Source organism: Pelophylax lessonae, assembly GCF_965119305.1.
Source record: "Pelophylax lessonae genome assembly, chromosome: 1".
NCBI lineage: Eukaryota > Metazoa > Chordata > Amphibia > Anura > Ranidae > Pelophylax > Pelophylax lessonae.
Window position 1 is genome coordinate 526,081,311 of NC_138768.1, and position 15,504 is coordinate 526,096,814.

The following is a 15,504-nucleotide window of genomic DNA, read 5'->3' on the forward strand; positions in this document are numbered from 1 at the left end:
AGCCATTTCCTCAAGAACTGGTTATATGCAGGAAGACTGCTTCATCGTCTTTACAGAATGGTTACAAAATCAACAGCACCAAACACTTGTAGAACATGGAAAACTGGTTTAAACACCAGGGAAAATATGCTGCCCAAAAGTAGTAGAAAGGGCAAGTGGGTAGATATGTATATGTAATATGAACAGTGCTGTGTATTTTGTTGGGTGTTGACATTATATGACTTGGAGAAAATAATGTAAATCAAAGGCACAAGTAGTAATGTAGAAATAAAGGGAAAAAACTACATCATAGTTTCTCATAAAAGCTATGAGTTGAGCCATTAACGTTAGTGATGCAACATACACTGCTTAATCTGCAATGTAATAATTATTGGAAAGCCCTTTATCTGAGCAGGTAACTTATAGAATACAGATGCAGCCTTTATTTACGCAGAACTAAACATTTTTTGATACAAAAAGTAAGTAATTCCAACAGAACTTTCTGTGAGGTAATGATTATATCACGTCTCTCAGATTGTAGCACCACCCTCATCACATCCCTTTTTAATGAAAAGAAAGTGAATTGAATAAATTCTGCAAGATGACCTATGGATAATATAAAATCTAAATAAATCAAAAGGTAACACCGATTTTAGTTCTGCTTTGGTAATATGGGGAAAATGTACCAATGTCTGTATCGGTCGTGAGCCTCCAACTTACTGTAGACTCTTAATGAAACTTTGAATCCTATTGACTGTTAACTGAATAATATTCTTTAGGCTGACAAATAGAGTAAATCTGTTCCAACAACACAGTCGATTTCCTTAATCTTGCACAGATGACTTTATGGCCATATTTACACAGGCTTAACTTGAATAAAAGCAGTGGGAACAAAAGACTTTTGTAAATATTTGTTGAAGCCCTTAAAGCTGAATTTTTTGCATGATTCAAATTGACCCTGAAACCTCTCCCTTTCTAGAAATTTTATTTTTCTGTATCGTTCATTGATGGACGCAGTCCTCTGATGCATATCAGTAGGTTATACCGCCCCCTACAGGAGTAGGACACTATGCAGAAAAAATTTCTGGCTAAGTCTATGGGCAGTCCCTGGGGGTATACCCTTTCACTTCCTTCATAGTTTGTCAGTTTTAATCTGCCTAGTCAGGGGTAAGGATCTAGTTCCTTGCTGGGATCTTTGGTCCTGGCATAAAAGTATTTTATGTAGATTTTTTTTTTCTCCGGAATTTTTTCCTGTGCGATCTTTAAGCAACTATGCCGGATCTGGGTGACGGGCTGGATAATCTAGATCCAGTGGTCACCCCAGCTGGCCAGCGAGCGCGTGCAGGCCTTAGCTCAGCGATGGGTCGGCCGCGACATAGTCCCACTGGACGGGGACTGGCCCTGCGAGTTAAACGTCTCACCAGGTCGCACACGGGGTCTAGGCCTATGTCGCAGCGTTCCTATTTGGCCTACAGGCCCCCCCCTTCAGCGGAGAGGGGTCCTGTCAGGAGATGGCGCCCCCCCTTCCCTGGCGGATTTTGGGGTGGACGCAGGCCCCCTCCCTGGGATGGTCGGACCTTCACACTCCTGGGTTTCCCTCTGTCCCCCTCCTCCTCCTTACTCTCCCCCCCCCCCTTCACTCCAGGCCGCTTCCTGGCTCCCTTCCTTTTGCTGAGCTGCTGCTGACACGTGTAGACCACCTAATCCGCTGGGTACAGTGAGTTCTGGGGGCATAATCTCTCTCTGTGGGGGTTTTTTCAGCGTGTGCCTGACTTCCGGGGGATGCTGTGGGGCCGTTTTTTTGTATATGGAAAAAAAAAAAAACGTTTGAAATTTCTTTCAAAGTTTGCTAGCGGGTTCTACTAGTGCAACATGAACCCCTCAGACCATGTGTCCCCACCTGACCCCCTCACGGATCGCAGGGCCTTCCAGATCTCAGCTGTCCACCGATGCAACTTTGGCAGTTCTGGAAGCATTTGTGTCCCAGGTGGAGGTGGCCTTTAGAGGGGGCGGGGTGTGAAGAAATTACCCCCTCCTACCCCTGCCTCATCTGATGTCTTGGATTCTGAGTCTGACTCAGCCATCACAGACGTGGGTACCCCGGCCGGGTCTGGTACTCCACGCCCTGCCTTCTCTGAGAGTGTGGATGAGATTTCTATCTCTACTGCTGCGAAAGAAAAGGCGCTGGTGGGAAGCACTGGTTGTTTCTGTGCGTGAAACTCTAAAATTGGAGGATGCAGCTGTTGTCGCTCCAGAGGGTGCAGGTTGCCTTCGACACCCACAAGCCTTCCAGGGTGGAAAAGTCTTTTCCTTTCCCCACTTATTTTGCTGGCCTACTCGCAAAAGAATGGGAGCGGCCGAGACGTTCCCCTGGGGTGTCTAGACGGTTTACTAGACGCTACCCTTTTTGAGGAGTCTCTGGTGAAGAAGTGGTCGGTACCACCTAAGGTGGATCCTCCGGTCTCCAGGCTTAACAAGGCTACCGTTATTCCGGTGGAAGATTCCCCGTCCTTTAAGGACCCAGAGGATAGAAAGGCGGAGGCTGTGGCCCGCGACATGTACTCTCTGGCGGGGACTGCACTGCTTTTACTGTGGCCCTTGCCACACAGACGGTGACTGACTGGGGCGAAGATGCTACACCGTGACATGGAGGGCAAGCCTGTCCCTCCTGCCCTTGGGGAGCTTTTGGACCAGATGATGCAGGGGCTGCAATTTGCTTGTGATGCTGCGCTAGACACTGCGCCCCTGTTGGGTCGCCTGTCGGTTTCGGCGGTGGTCATTAGGTGTATGCTCTGGCTGAAGTGTTGGTCTGCGGATCAGGCTTCTAAGAAGGCCTTGACGGAACTTCTCTTTCAACCGTCTGTTCGGCACTACCCTGGACAACATTATTAAAGGTCTTATGGGGGGTAAGAGTACATTTGTTCTGCAGGCTTCCAAGGGTAAGGACTCTCGGCGTAGACGGGGTCTGTCCTTTTCAGCTCACAAAGTATTTTCGCTCCTCGGGGGGCAGCCGATAAGGCAAACCCTTTCAAGGCTCCTTCGGGTGGTTCCAATCGTCCCTGGTCTGAAAAACAGAAATCCGGTTCCTCTAGGCCTGTGGACAAGGCCCCCTCGGCCTGAAGGTGTGCCCTCACCCGTGACTGGGATGGGGGGATGCCTTTGCTGGTTCTCGAACTTGTGGCTGGCCCAGATCCCAGACAGATGGGTCCGGGAGGTTGTGCGTTCTGGATACAAGATCGAGTTTCGATCCATTCCTCCGGTCAGTTTTTTCCCTACCAATGTCCGCCTATCCCCGGATTGCTTGTGGGCCCTCTATGGGGCAGTGCAGGACCTGCTAAAGCGAGGTGTGATAGTGTCGGTTCCGCGCGCTGAATGCTTTCATGGGTTTTATTCCGACCTGTTCATGGTTCCCAAGAAGGAGGGCAAGGTGCGTCTGATCCTGGACCTGAAGGCACTGAAATGTGTTCGTGCGCGCTCCAGTTCAAGATGGAAACTATTCACACGGGGTGGGCTCCCTACATCAGGGGGATTTCCTGGCTTCCATAGACATCAAGGATGCCTACCTTCACATATCAATCTGTGCCGCTCACCAACGGTTTCTCCGTTTTGCCGTGGGAGAGGATCACTATCAGTTAGTGGCATTACTCTTTGGTCTCGCCTCTGCTCCCCGGGTCTTCACAAAGGTGTTGGCCCCGGTCCTGGCACTGTTATGGCAGCGGGGGATATCGGTCCTGGGTTACCTGGAAGATGTGATTCTCCGTGCGGAGTCCCCTGCGTTGCTGACGGCAAACTTGGCGGTCACAATGAGAACTCTGGAGGAGTTTGGGTGGATTGTGAATCTTCAGAAGCAGTCTCTGACCCCTTCCATGAGAGGTTTATCTGGCCTGACTTTGGACTCGTCCTCAGCCAGGGTGTTCCTTCCTTCGGAAAAACTCCGGAAGTTCCAGTCAGCGGTTCAGCTGTTGATGTCCTTCGGACCTGTATGAGTGCACTGGGACTGATGGTGTCCTCCTTCGAGGTGGTCCCATTCGCTCAATTCCACACGAGGGTTCATCAAAGGGAAATTCTTAAGTGGAACACCCGAATTCTCTGGACCTATGGATTTGGCTAAGCCACAGGACCAAGGAGTCCCTGATGTGGTGGTTTCGGTCTCTGATGCTTCAGTTGGGAAAATCCTTTCTCCCCATATACTGGACAATTGTCACCACGGATGCGAGTCTGTCCTGGTGGGGGAGGGGTCCTCATTTAGGACTTGGCTTAGGGAGTGTGGTCCCTGGAGGAATCCCGATTGCCGATCCATGTCCTGTAGCTGAGAGCGATCCAGCTTTGCCTGGCGCACTGGACTGAACGTTTGGAAGGATGTTCAATCGGACAATGCCGTGGCTTGTCAATCACCAAGGGGGCACCAAGAGTGTCCTTGCGGCCCTGGAAGTGGCTGGCATTCTACGTTGGGCGGAGCGCCATGTTCCAGCTCTTTCCGCTGTCCACATTCCGGGAGTGGAGGTGGTTTCCAGTTTTCACTTAAATGAGGACATCGTGTTACCTTCTTTGTGTCCTAAGCCTACACATCCTAAGGAATTTGCTCTGCATACCCTGGATGTTTTTTGGGGCGATCAAGGTGTATGCCCTCTGTCTTCTGATTCAGAGCCTGATGTGGTTGCTGCAGCGCGGAAATGCGCTCTGGTTAAAGCACTGGTTCGCTCAGTCAGGGAGACTTTCCAAATTGATGATGAGCCCACACAGTCAGGAAAGCGGGTTGTCTTCGGCTCCTGCAAAGCCCAGAATTCGGGCCAGGCTTTCTCCTGCCCGAGGAGTTTCACGAGATCGTGAACGAGCAATGGCGGCACATTAAGCACGTGCTGGCAGTGCCCAAGCGTTTCCAGCGCAGTTATCCCTTTACAGACTCAGTTTCCAATCACTGGACGTGTCGCCTATGGTGGACCACACTGTTTCGCGGTTGAATAAATCCACAGTGGTGCCCGTGGAGGACTCCCGGTGTTTAAGAACCCAGTGGACAGGCGCATGGAATCACTTTCCCGCCACCTGCACTTGGTGGCGGGCTCGCTTCTCAAGCCTGTGTTCGCCTCCGTGCTGGTTTCTCAGACGGTCACGGAATGGATTAAGGTGTTTAAGAGCAACCTGCTGACGGAGTCGGTTCCCCCGACTCTCATTGAGCTCAAGGCCATGGTGTATCTGTGTGACGTGGCTCTGGATGAGGCTCCCCTGGTCGCAAGATGTCTGCGGTGGGGATTGCTTTTTGCCGCATGGTGTGGCTGAAGAGCTGGTCGGTGGACCAAGCTTCTAAGAAGACCATTTCTGATGATGATCAATGGTCTCACTGGGAGTAAGAGTACACTTCTTCCCCAGTCCACGAAGGGTAAGGCACCCCGCAGTAAGGCAGGCTCATTGGGGGCTTTTTGGTGCCTCAGGGGCACAAGAGAAAGGTACACAGTTCAAAGCCTTCGGCGGCAACAAGAAGGCTTGGTCAGGTGAGCCCAAGGCCGGTCAGTCCAGTGCTGCGGCCATATCTTCCTCCGCATGAAGGGACGCCCTCATCCGGTTCAGGGGTGGGGTGATGTCTGCGTTACTTTCAGGGACCCTGAACGACTTTGATTCTAGACAAATGGGTTCACAAACTGATTCGTACAGGGTACAAGATCGAATTTCAGTCTTGCCCAGCAGACAGGTTCTTTCCATCAAATCTCCGTCTGTCTCTGGATCGTTTAACAGATCTCAAGGGAGCGGTGCAAGATCTTCTTGCACAGGGCGTTATTGTCCAAGTTCCTCAGCGGCACAGGTTCGAGGTTTCTATTCCATTCTGTTCACGGTGCCCAGAAAGGAGGGCAAGGTGCGTCCAATCCTGGACCTCAAATCTCTGAACCACTTTGTACGGGTGTAGAAGTTTCGGATGGAAGCCATCCGGTCAGTGGTGACGTCTTTTTAAACCAAGGAGATTTTCTGGCCTCCATAGTTTTTAAGATGCGTATCTGCACATCCCGATTTACCAAGGTCATCAGCGGTATCTCCGCTTTGCAGTAGCAGAAGAGCACTTTCAATTTGTGGCATTACCCTTTGGTCTAGCTTCTGCTCCGAGGGTCTTCACCAAGGTTTTGGCCCCGGTGCTGGCTCTGCTGCACAAGAGGGAGATTGCGGTGCTCGGTTATCCGGACGACGACCTGCTTCGGGCAGGTTCATGTGCCACTCTAGCGGACGATCTGACAGTCACGGTTCAGACGCTAAGGGAGTTCGGGTGGACCATCAATGTCCAGAAGTCGGCACTGACCCCGTCAGTACGTCTGGCTTATCTGGGCATGGTCTTGGACTCTGCCCAAGCAAAGGTTTTCCTTTCAGAAAGGACTAAAAACCCCCTTGCAGGGCGAAATCAGGACCCTCAGGGACAACTATCTCTCCTCTCTGCAGACCTGCCTGAGGTCCCTGGGGCTGATGATGTTGGCCTTCGAGGCAATCCCGTTTGCCCAGTTTCACACGAGGATTCTGCAAGCAGAGATCCTTGGCAAATGGAACAAGGACCCTCAGTCCTTGGACAGAATGGTTTGCTTGAGCCGTCACACAAGATCGGAGCTTTCGTGGTGGCTTCTGTCGCCCGCTCGGAGCCAGGGCAAGTCTTTTCTGCCGCTGTTGTGGACGGTGATCACCACGGATGCCAGCCTGATGGGGGACTTTGTGCCCAGGGAACGTGGTAGAGGGAGGAATCTTCCTTGCCGATCAATAATCTGAAGCTCAGGGCGATCAAACTCTGCCTGCTCCATTGGGCTCCTCGGTTGCACGGTCACCCAGTTGGGGTTCAGACAAACAATGCCACGGCTGTGGCTTATATCAATTATCAAGGGGGCACCAGGAGTGCCCGGGCAGCCGAGGAAGTGGCCAAGATTCTAACCTGGGCCGAGACGCACGTTCAGCTCTTTCCGCTGTTCACATTCCTGGAGTGGAGAACTGTCAGGCGGACTATCTGCGTCGTCAGTCCTTGGATCAGGGGGAATAGTCCCGGCATCCGGAGGTGTTTTGCCTCCTGTGTGCCTGGTGGGTCACTCCAGAGGTGAATCTGTTTGCGCCTCGTCTGAACAGAAAGGTGGAAAGGTTTGTGGCCAGAGCTCGAGATCCTCTGGCAGACGTCTCCAACGCGTTGGTGGTGCCTTGGCACCGGTATCGGCTAATCTAATGCCTTTCCCCAGATTCAACTGTTGTCCAAGTTCCTCCGCAGGTTGGTGTTGGAACAGGTGCAGGTGATTCTGGTGGCCCCAGACTGGCCTCGCCGGTCTTGATACGCAGACCTCGTAAGCATGCTCGTTGAACCTCCGTGGCGGCCGCCTCTGGGAAGATCTGCTGTTTTGAGGGCCGATTTTCCATCCTACTTTACGGTCTCTGGCTTTAACGGCTTGGCTGTTGAAGGCCAGGTGTTGAGAGACAGAGGTCTCTCCGATACGGTGATTCCTACCCTGCTGAGAGCTCGGAAGGCTACTTCCAGGAAGATTTATCATTGTACCTGGAAGGCATACATTGCCTGGTGGGAGTTGCAGGGGTTGCATCCTCGCTCCTTTTTCGTGGCAAGGGTCTTGGCCTTCTTACAGAAGGGTGTGGACCAACGTTTGGCGTTGGGCACGATCAAGGGTCAGGTGTCGGCCTTGGCCGTTTACTTCTACCGTCCCTTGGCGACTAATTTCCTGATTCGCACCTTCATTCAAGGGGTGCGTCATCTGGCTCCTCCAAGGAGATCCCCCTTGCCTCCATGAGATCTGTATTTGGTTTTGTCCGCTTTGCAACGACCTCCCTTTGAGAATATCAGAGAAGTCTCTCTGCCTCTGTTGTCCCAGAAGGTTGCTTTTTCTGGTGGCTATCACCTCTGCTCGGTGTCTGAATTGGCGGCTCTGTCCTGCCGTTCGCCTTATCTGGTCGTTCATGGGGATAAGGTTGTTCTGCGACCCAACCAATCCTTTCTCCCTAAGGTGGTGTCTGCTTTCCACCTCAATGAGGATATCGTTTTGCCTTCGCTTTGTGCAAAGCCCAAGCATCCCAAGAAATTTGCTTTGCATTTGCTGGATGTGGTCCAGGCGATCAGGGTTTACTTGTCGGCCACGGAATCTTTTCGGAAGTCTGATTCCCTGTTTGTCCTTCCTGGGGGGACCTCGTAAAGGTTCGGCTGCGTCTGCTGCAACTATTTCCAAATGGATCAGACAGACTATTGTTAAGGCCTATTCACTAAAGGGTTTAGGTTCCTCTTTTCCCTGTGAGGGCACATTCTACTAGGGCTATGAGTGCCTCTTGGGCTTTCCGCCATCAGGCTTCTGTGGCTCAGGTGTGTAAAGTGGTAACCTGGTCGTCCGTACACACTTTTTTACAAAATTCTACAAGATTGATTTGCTGGCATCCTCGGGTGCCTCCTTTTGCAGGCTGCTGTTTGCAGAAGAGACTTGGTTTTCTCTTCGTGTGGTGAATTTTTGTTTTGGGATTAGCTCCTGTTGGTTGAGCTCCTGTTATCTGTTGGCTACGTTTTTTTACTGGCCTGGATGAATCTTTGCCATTTTTTTTTTTTTTTTGTTGGTTGCGTTTCTTCCCACCCCTCATGCCTACACTGCTATGGGACGTCCCATTTGTGAGGAAACTATGAAGTGGCTGCGTCTGTCAGAGGATGTAAGAGAAAATAGAATTTTTGAAAGAACTTACTGTAAAATTATTTTCTCTGAGTCCTCTGACAGACGCAGCCCCCGCCCCTCTATTTTGGGGTTGGTTGTGTTTTCCTTCACTGCTTACTACAAAACTGATTAGTAAGCACGATGTGTCTGGGGTAATGTCTGAAGGGACAGCCCCTAAAGGTGTGTCTAGTGAAACGTTTTTTCCTATAAAGTTTCACTGCCTAGCCTACTCCTGTAGAGGGCGCATTACCCATTTGTGAGGAAACTATAAAGTGGCTGCGTCTGTCAGAGAAAATAATTTTACGGTAAGTTCTTAACAAAAACCCTTTTTTTTAACTTGCCGTAAAATCCTTTGTTCTTAGGTTCATTGACGGGACGCAGTACCCCCCCCCCCCCCCCCCCCCCTCTATTTTTGAGTGGGTTGGTGGTGTTTTCTCTGACACTGCTTTGCTACAAAACTGACATCCTATGCAGAAAGAGAGGGTATACCCCCAGGGACTGCCCATAGGCGTAGCCAGAAATTTTTTCTGCCTAGTGTCCTACTCCTGTAGGGAAGGTATAACCTACTGATATGCATCAGAGGACTGCATCCGTCAATGAACCTAAGAGAAAAGGATTTTACGGTAAGTTAAAAATCCAGTTCTTTTTTATTTATTTTTTCTATAGGAAGAAATAGCTTATTTCTTCCTGCGATGTCCTCGGGTTTGTAAAATTTTTATAGGAGAAAGTGCTGAGAGGAGAGGGATCGGCATTGTGCTTTATCTGTTCTTCTTTATACAAGCATACCTCCCCAGGGCTTACAGCATTTAGCCTTCTGATTGGTCTACCTCTATGCTAGAGAATATCTGTAAAGTTTATTCTATAAATGCTTGCTTTGGTTTGCCAAAATGCAAATTAGTTGAAAACTGCTCCAATGAGGCACAATCCTCTCCTCTGCCATATGTTCTGTATGCTGGATTAATCATGAAATTAAGAATTTATTTTAATGGGGTACTACTATTACTACTGTGTCAGGAGTTTTAGCTACTTCTATCTGTTTCACATAAGGCTCCGTTCACATGTCAGCGTATGATCGCGGGCAGAACCGCCGCGGTTCCGCCCGCGATCCAGAGATTTATTGCAAATCGCGGGACGCCTAGCGTTGCCCGTTGATTTGCAATAGCCCTCCAAACGTCAAACGATGTTGCCGCGATTTACGCCCGCCGACATCGCGCAAACAAAATCGCGGGACGCAATACGCTCCAAAAAAGTACAAGAGCTTCTTTGGAGCGTATTGCGTCCCGCGATTTTGTTTGCGCGATGTTGCCGCGATTCGGCGGGCGTAAATCGCGGCAACATCGCTCGGCGTTTGGGGGGCTATTGCAAATCAACGGGCAACGCTAGGCGTCCCGCGATTTGCAATAAATCTCCGGATCGCGGGCGGAACCGCGGCGGTTCTGCCCGCGATCATACGCTGACATGTGAACGGAGCCTAAGAGAATCTGCACTAGGAGGGACCTGCTCACTATAGTTCTGTAGCCTCTCACGGACAATGACTTCACTGACCCCTTGTTTGGCTCCTAGGCAACTAGAAACTCGGCAGTGCTGAGCGATGGGGATAAACAGAGCGGAGTAGGGATCAAAGAAATACTAAGTTGTGGAGAGGGGAAGCCTAGGCAGAGCAGCACAGGAAGAGGTGGCTCGGTAAGAGTATTGATCAGGCTATATCAGCTCTGATTGATGCAGAATGATTAACATTTATATAAGAGCATTTGAGGAGACGAATCACCCCAGCACAAGGCACTAGCCAGCTGTGGTATTCGGTTCCGTCCACCAGAAGTTGAAGTACTCGCACACTGACAGCAGAATTTCCAGAAGAATTGCCAGCAGGAGCGTGGAGCCACCAAAAAGTAGAAAAAAACAACAACTTTAATATGTAGGGGGCACATTGCTTTATTTTATGTCTGGAGATGAGCTTTAGAGCATCATTCAGCGCCAGTACGGGAACGTTTAACCTAAATCTTAATGGCTGTCCTATCTATAACTTTAATACAGCAGCTAGCAAGACAGTAGTGCTGAATTTCAGTAAAGCAATAGCTAGTTCTCCCATTAAGTCATTGTTAACCCCCAACACCATCCCAAATTGAAACTCAGGAGTGTTTTTAAAGGTTTTTACCTCTGCATCTTAAAGCTGATTTTGTGGAAGCCTATCTTTTGTGGTGAGGCTGCACCCTCAAAGGTAAAGGCAAATAGCTTGTTTAGTTGTACGGGGCATGTAACAGTATATGTGCTTACCTGAATCTCTGCTCCTCCACGCTGCTAGATGGCTCCCCGCAGCATCTTGACCTGAACAAGACCAATGTAGGGTCCACAGCCCTGTTAGATTTTATGGCGCCAAGGGGGAGTCCACCGCCTGAGCATTAGCGAGCGCCATTTGCCCATGAAGTTGCGATCGGCTTTAACGGCAGGTTTTTAACTGCCCTCCAACCACAAGTGTAGGCCAGGCCTTAGAGACCTTGTCACCTTCTGCATGCAAATGTGCTCTCCTAATCTACTTTTACTCACCTTGCCTGCCCCCCCCCCCCCCCTTACTGATTCTTCCTCCTTTACTTCCAGTACTAAAATAAGCAGTGCCTGCATCCCAGGAGAGAGGTAACCTCAATCTCTTGTTAAATGGATCATGCTTGAGCCTACAGTTTGGGTCCGAGCACTATCATAGGATAGTTGGTTGCAATGGAGCACAGGCAAGGTGAGTGTGTGTGTGGGTAGAGGGGGTGCTTTGAAGAGATTGCCACTTTGCATTGGGCAATTTTTGGATACTTTTTCCTTTTCAAAGTGCAAAGCCTACCCCAAAAACAAGCTGAAGCTGGAGATAACGTTTGTCTGCCTAAGCCAAGATTGCAACCCTTTCCTTCTTGGAATTAAGCTAAATGGCATTGCCTCTGCTGCTCAATGAAGCTCTGGCATCCCACAGTTGGATGGGTATGATGCTTAGTGCCAAGATTGGGTGAGGCTAAATTTTGATTTAGGCAGTTGGCAGCGTTCAGCGGCTTATAGCAGGACTGTGATAGTACGGCATGCATTCTGACGCTGACATCACCAGTGACACTAATACAGTGATCAGTGCTAATAAAATGCACTGTCACTGTACGAATGACACTGGGTAGGAATGGGTTACATCTGGGGCAATCAAAGGGTTAACTGTGTGCCTAGGGAGTGTAATGTAACTGCACTGTGTACTGTTTGCCTAAGGGATGTTAGGAATACACATCCCTGCTGTCAAAGAAATCTGTGTTTACAACACAGATCGCTCTCCTAAAACTCACTCCGATCTGCTGGCTCCCTTACATGCTGATCACCGGGTCCTAGACAGTTATTCATGGCAGGAACCTGATGATCGGCATGTAAGGGGGCAAGTAAGACCGAAGCCGAGTGGATGCGCCCCCTACCCAGAAATGCAGAAACGCCTCGTGCCAATGGTGAATGGGCTGACAAAAGCCCAGGTGCCAGCAGGACGCAATTTCTAGTCACCATGGCAACTTGGCGCTTGGGATTTGTCGAGCACTGCATTATGTCATTTTGTTAAAGAGCCAACTGTAATAATGTAGTTTACTTTGCAGACACCGGTGAAAGCTAAAGACACACCTGTAAGAACTCCTTTGCATGACAGTAACAAGCAAACAAATCTATTATCCAGCCAGCCTGGCACCTATTCAGAATTTAAGGTAACTGCATGCCTATCTCTATGTATATGCACTCTGGTAATATGCTTTGGTTTATTAACAGCAGACCGTAACAAAAGCAGCCACAAGGGGGCAGTTTCATTGTGCTTTAAATTTAGTGTTCTGCTACATAGTAGTACAGCCTTGCAAGAGTGTCCCTTTTTAACTTGCAACATACAGTTTACCTCTGTCTCGGATTGGATGGCTTTAATACTGGATGGCATACAGTGCATTAAGTGTTTACAATACTGGTGGTCATTCAAAATAATGTTTAGCTTTCCCACCTAAATCCATTGTTGGAAATTGTTCTTTAACCCTTAAAAAGGAAAACTGAACAACATTTCCATTTTGATATGAAAGCTGCAGAAATGTGTGTTTTTTAAAAAGCAACAGCTTCATTTTGTATTGGAATAAAAAATGAGAATTTCTCTTTTGTTCATTGACGGAAGCAGCTCCTGATTCTTCTTAACCGTTAGGATATACTGCTCCCTACAGGAGTAGGACACTAGGCAGGAAAAAGCTTGGCTACGCCTAAGGGCAGTCCTAGGGGGTATACACCCACACTCGGCTATAGGCTATAAGTTTTTTCCTGCCTAGTCAGGAGTAAGGACCTAATTCCTTGCTGGGATCTCTGGTCCTGGCATTTTTTTTTTCCTTTTTAAATGGATTTTTGTTCCTGTTAGTCTGTCACTTGCCGGACTGGGCGACGGACTCGATAATCTAGAACCATAAGGTCCCCCCAGTCTGGCCTAGTGTGTGCGCGCGCGCGCGCGTAGACCTCCGCTCCGTACTAGGTCGGCCGTGACATTGCCCCACTGGACAGGGGGCTGGCCTTCGAGTTAAACGTCTTGCGAGGGCGCATACGACCTGGCCTCGGCCTGAGTCGCAGCGTTCCTTCTGGCCGACAGCCACCCACATCCTGGTGGAGCGGTGCCCACCCTGTTCCTAGTATGGTAGGTAACCCCCCGGAGGGTTTTGGGGTGGAGGTGACCCCCCTCCCTGAGACAGTGGGACCCCCGAATTCCGCTCCCTCCCCCCAACCCTCTAAAAATTTGGTCACTTTGGGTATTCAGGCCCCCCGGTGAGATTATGAGCTGGCTTTTGCCACATGCTCCTAAGGGGGGGCTTGTTTGGAGTTGCTGCTTCCTGGTGCACAATGGGGGTTGAGCAGGGTTCACCTGCTACCCTGGGGTTTGGTGTCTAGGGCAGAGATGTCCTCTGGGCTCCCTGCTGCAGTTGTTGGGCTGGGTGAGCGAATGGTTTGGCATCCGCAGGCCCGCGCCTCACACGGCCCGATCCGGCCCCAAATGTAGACTGCGGCTTTGCGGCCTACTTGTGTGAGGTGGCTCCAGTGAGGGTGGCTGAAGCCACTACCCTCTGTTTGGGCATCCTCCCTCCCCTCCGCGGCCCTTTGGTGCTCAGCTCTACTGAGGCTCGCGTCAAGGCGGCTGGACATCACAAAAATTTAGACCTCCATTGGGAAGGGGGTGTAGCCCCAGTGAGCCTGGCTGGTATGAGTGCACTTGCAGCTGGGCCTTTCACAAATTGAGTCTGCGGCCTACTAGGCCATGCAGCCAGCTTGGCACCTCCCTTGGAGGGGTGGCGCTGTGGGGGGTTTAATTTTTGATGGCAACCATGCCGCCATTGTTGTGGAGGGCACCTACCCTTTTTAGCGCTGCGGGATCATCAGGATACCCTTCCTGCGCGTCCGTGTCACGATGGGCGGGCCCCTTCTTTAAGGGGGCTATTTCCTATTGTGTGGGCCTCTATAAAGGGACTTGGAGGGCGACCCCCCCCCCCCCCCCCCACCCTCATCTTTTGAAGGGTCCAGTAGGTGGTCCATTCGTAGACCCTGGGTCGGTGTCTCCCTTGCTGGATCATCGTTGGCGGCACTCCCCTGATTGTTTGTTTTTCCAGGTGACCTGAGTATATAGCATCCACTGCCCTCCCCTGCCTCATCTGTCCATCAGATCCTGGATCTGTTTCAGCCGCTGCGGGCGGGAGTCACCCTGTTGGGTCTGCATCCACGCACCCTGAGTGCTCAGACGGTGAGGATGTTTCCTCTGCTCCTCTAGCCATGCATGAAAAGGTGCTGGTGGATGCACTGATTGTGTCAGAGTGTGACATTTTAAAATAGCGGAGATGCTGCGTTGGAAGTACTGGTCCCTTTTGGCACCACAGGTCCTCCATTGTGGCGGGGGTGTCCCTTTTTCCCACTTTAACAACATTGTAAAATAACAGTGGGGTTGTCCAAACTTGGCCTTTTAAAGAAATATGGTTGATAGAGCGGAGGCTCTGGCCTGCCAAATGTTTCACTATATTTGGTTCAGCTTAGGCCTGTATTTACTGTTGCCCTGGTGTCGCAAACTCTAAAGAGTGGGCTAAACTTTTTTACACCGGAACCTGGAGGGGAAAAGACTTCCCCCCTGCCTTTGCAGAGCTGGCAGATCAGTTGATCCAGGGGCTACAGTTTGATGCGGCTTCTTTGTCTTTAGGCTGCCTGTATCAGCAGTGGTCCTTCGGCGTCTTTTCTGGTTGACAATGCTGGTCTGCGGACCAGACTTCTAAGAAGGCCTCATCTGATCTCACCTTTGTGGGAGATCGCCTGTTTGAAGCTTCCTTGGATGACCTCATTAGTAGACATGGGCCTTTCTTCTCGGCTCATAAGAGGCCTTTTTCGTCCCTCAAGGAATAAAAGTCCTTCAGGGCCTCCCCCGGAGGTTCCAAGAGGACCTGGTCTGGCAAGCCATGAGGGGCTCTTCCAGACCTGCAGAGAAGGCTTCCTCTGCATGAAGGGGTGCCCCCACCCGTATCTGCGGTGGGGGGTGTCTTTGCTGATTTCCGGATCTGTGGACTTCTCTGGTACAGGTTAAGTGGGTCAACGAAGTCATTTGGTCCAACTAAAAGATCAAGTTTGTCCTTTCCTCCGGAAGGTTCTTCCCTTCCAACCTGCACTTGTCCCTAGATCGCTTACGGGGTCACTTTGGGGCAGTGCAAGAGTTGTTACTTCATGAGGTGATTGTCCCAGTTCCGGCTTCGGAATGTTTTCAGGGGTTTTACTCAAACCGGTTTGCAGTTCCCTGGAAGGAAGGCAAGGTACATCCAATTCTGAACCTCAAGGCGCTAAACTGCCTTGTGCGGGTACAGACGTTCCGAATGTAGTCCATCCGCAC

General features: G+C 50.4%; 1 protein-coding gene across 1 annotated transcript in view; it reads left to right on the plus strand.

Moving 5' to 3' along the window:
- The window catches only part of LOC309569846 (protein regulator of cytokinesis 1-like), a 93,045-nt gene that overhangs the window by 58,191 nt on the left and 19,350 nt on the right, over positions 1–15,504 (plus strand). The window contains exon 13 of the mRNA XM_082275843.1: positions 12,230–12,334. Within this exon, the coding sequence (XP_082131969.1) occupies positions 12,230–12,334 (105 nt within the window). The remainder of the gene's footprint in view (positions 1–12,229; positions 12,335–15,504) is intronic.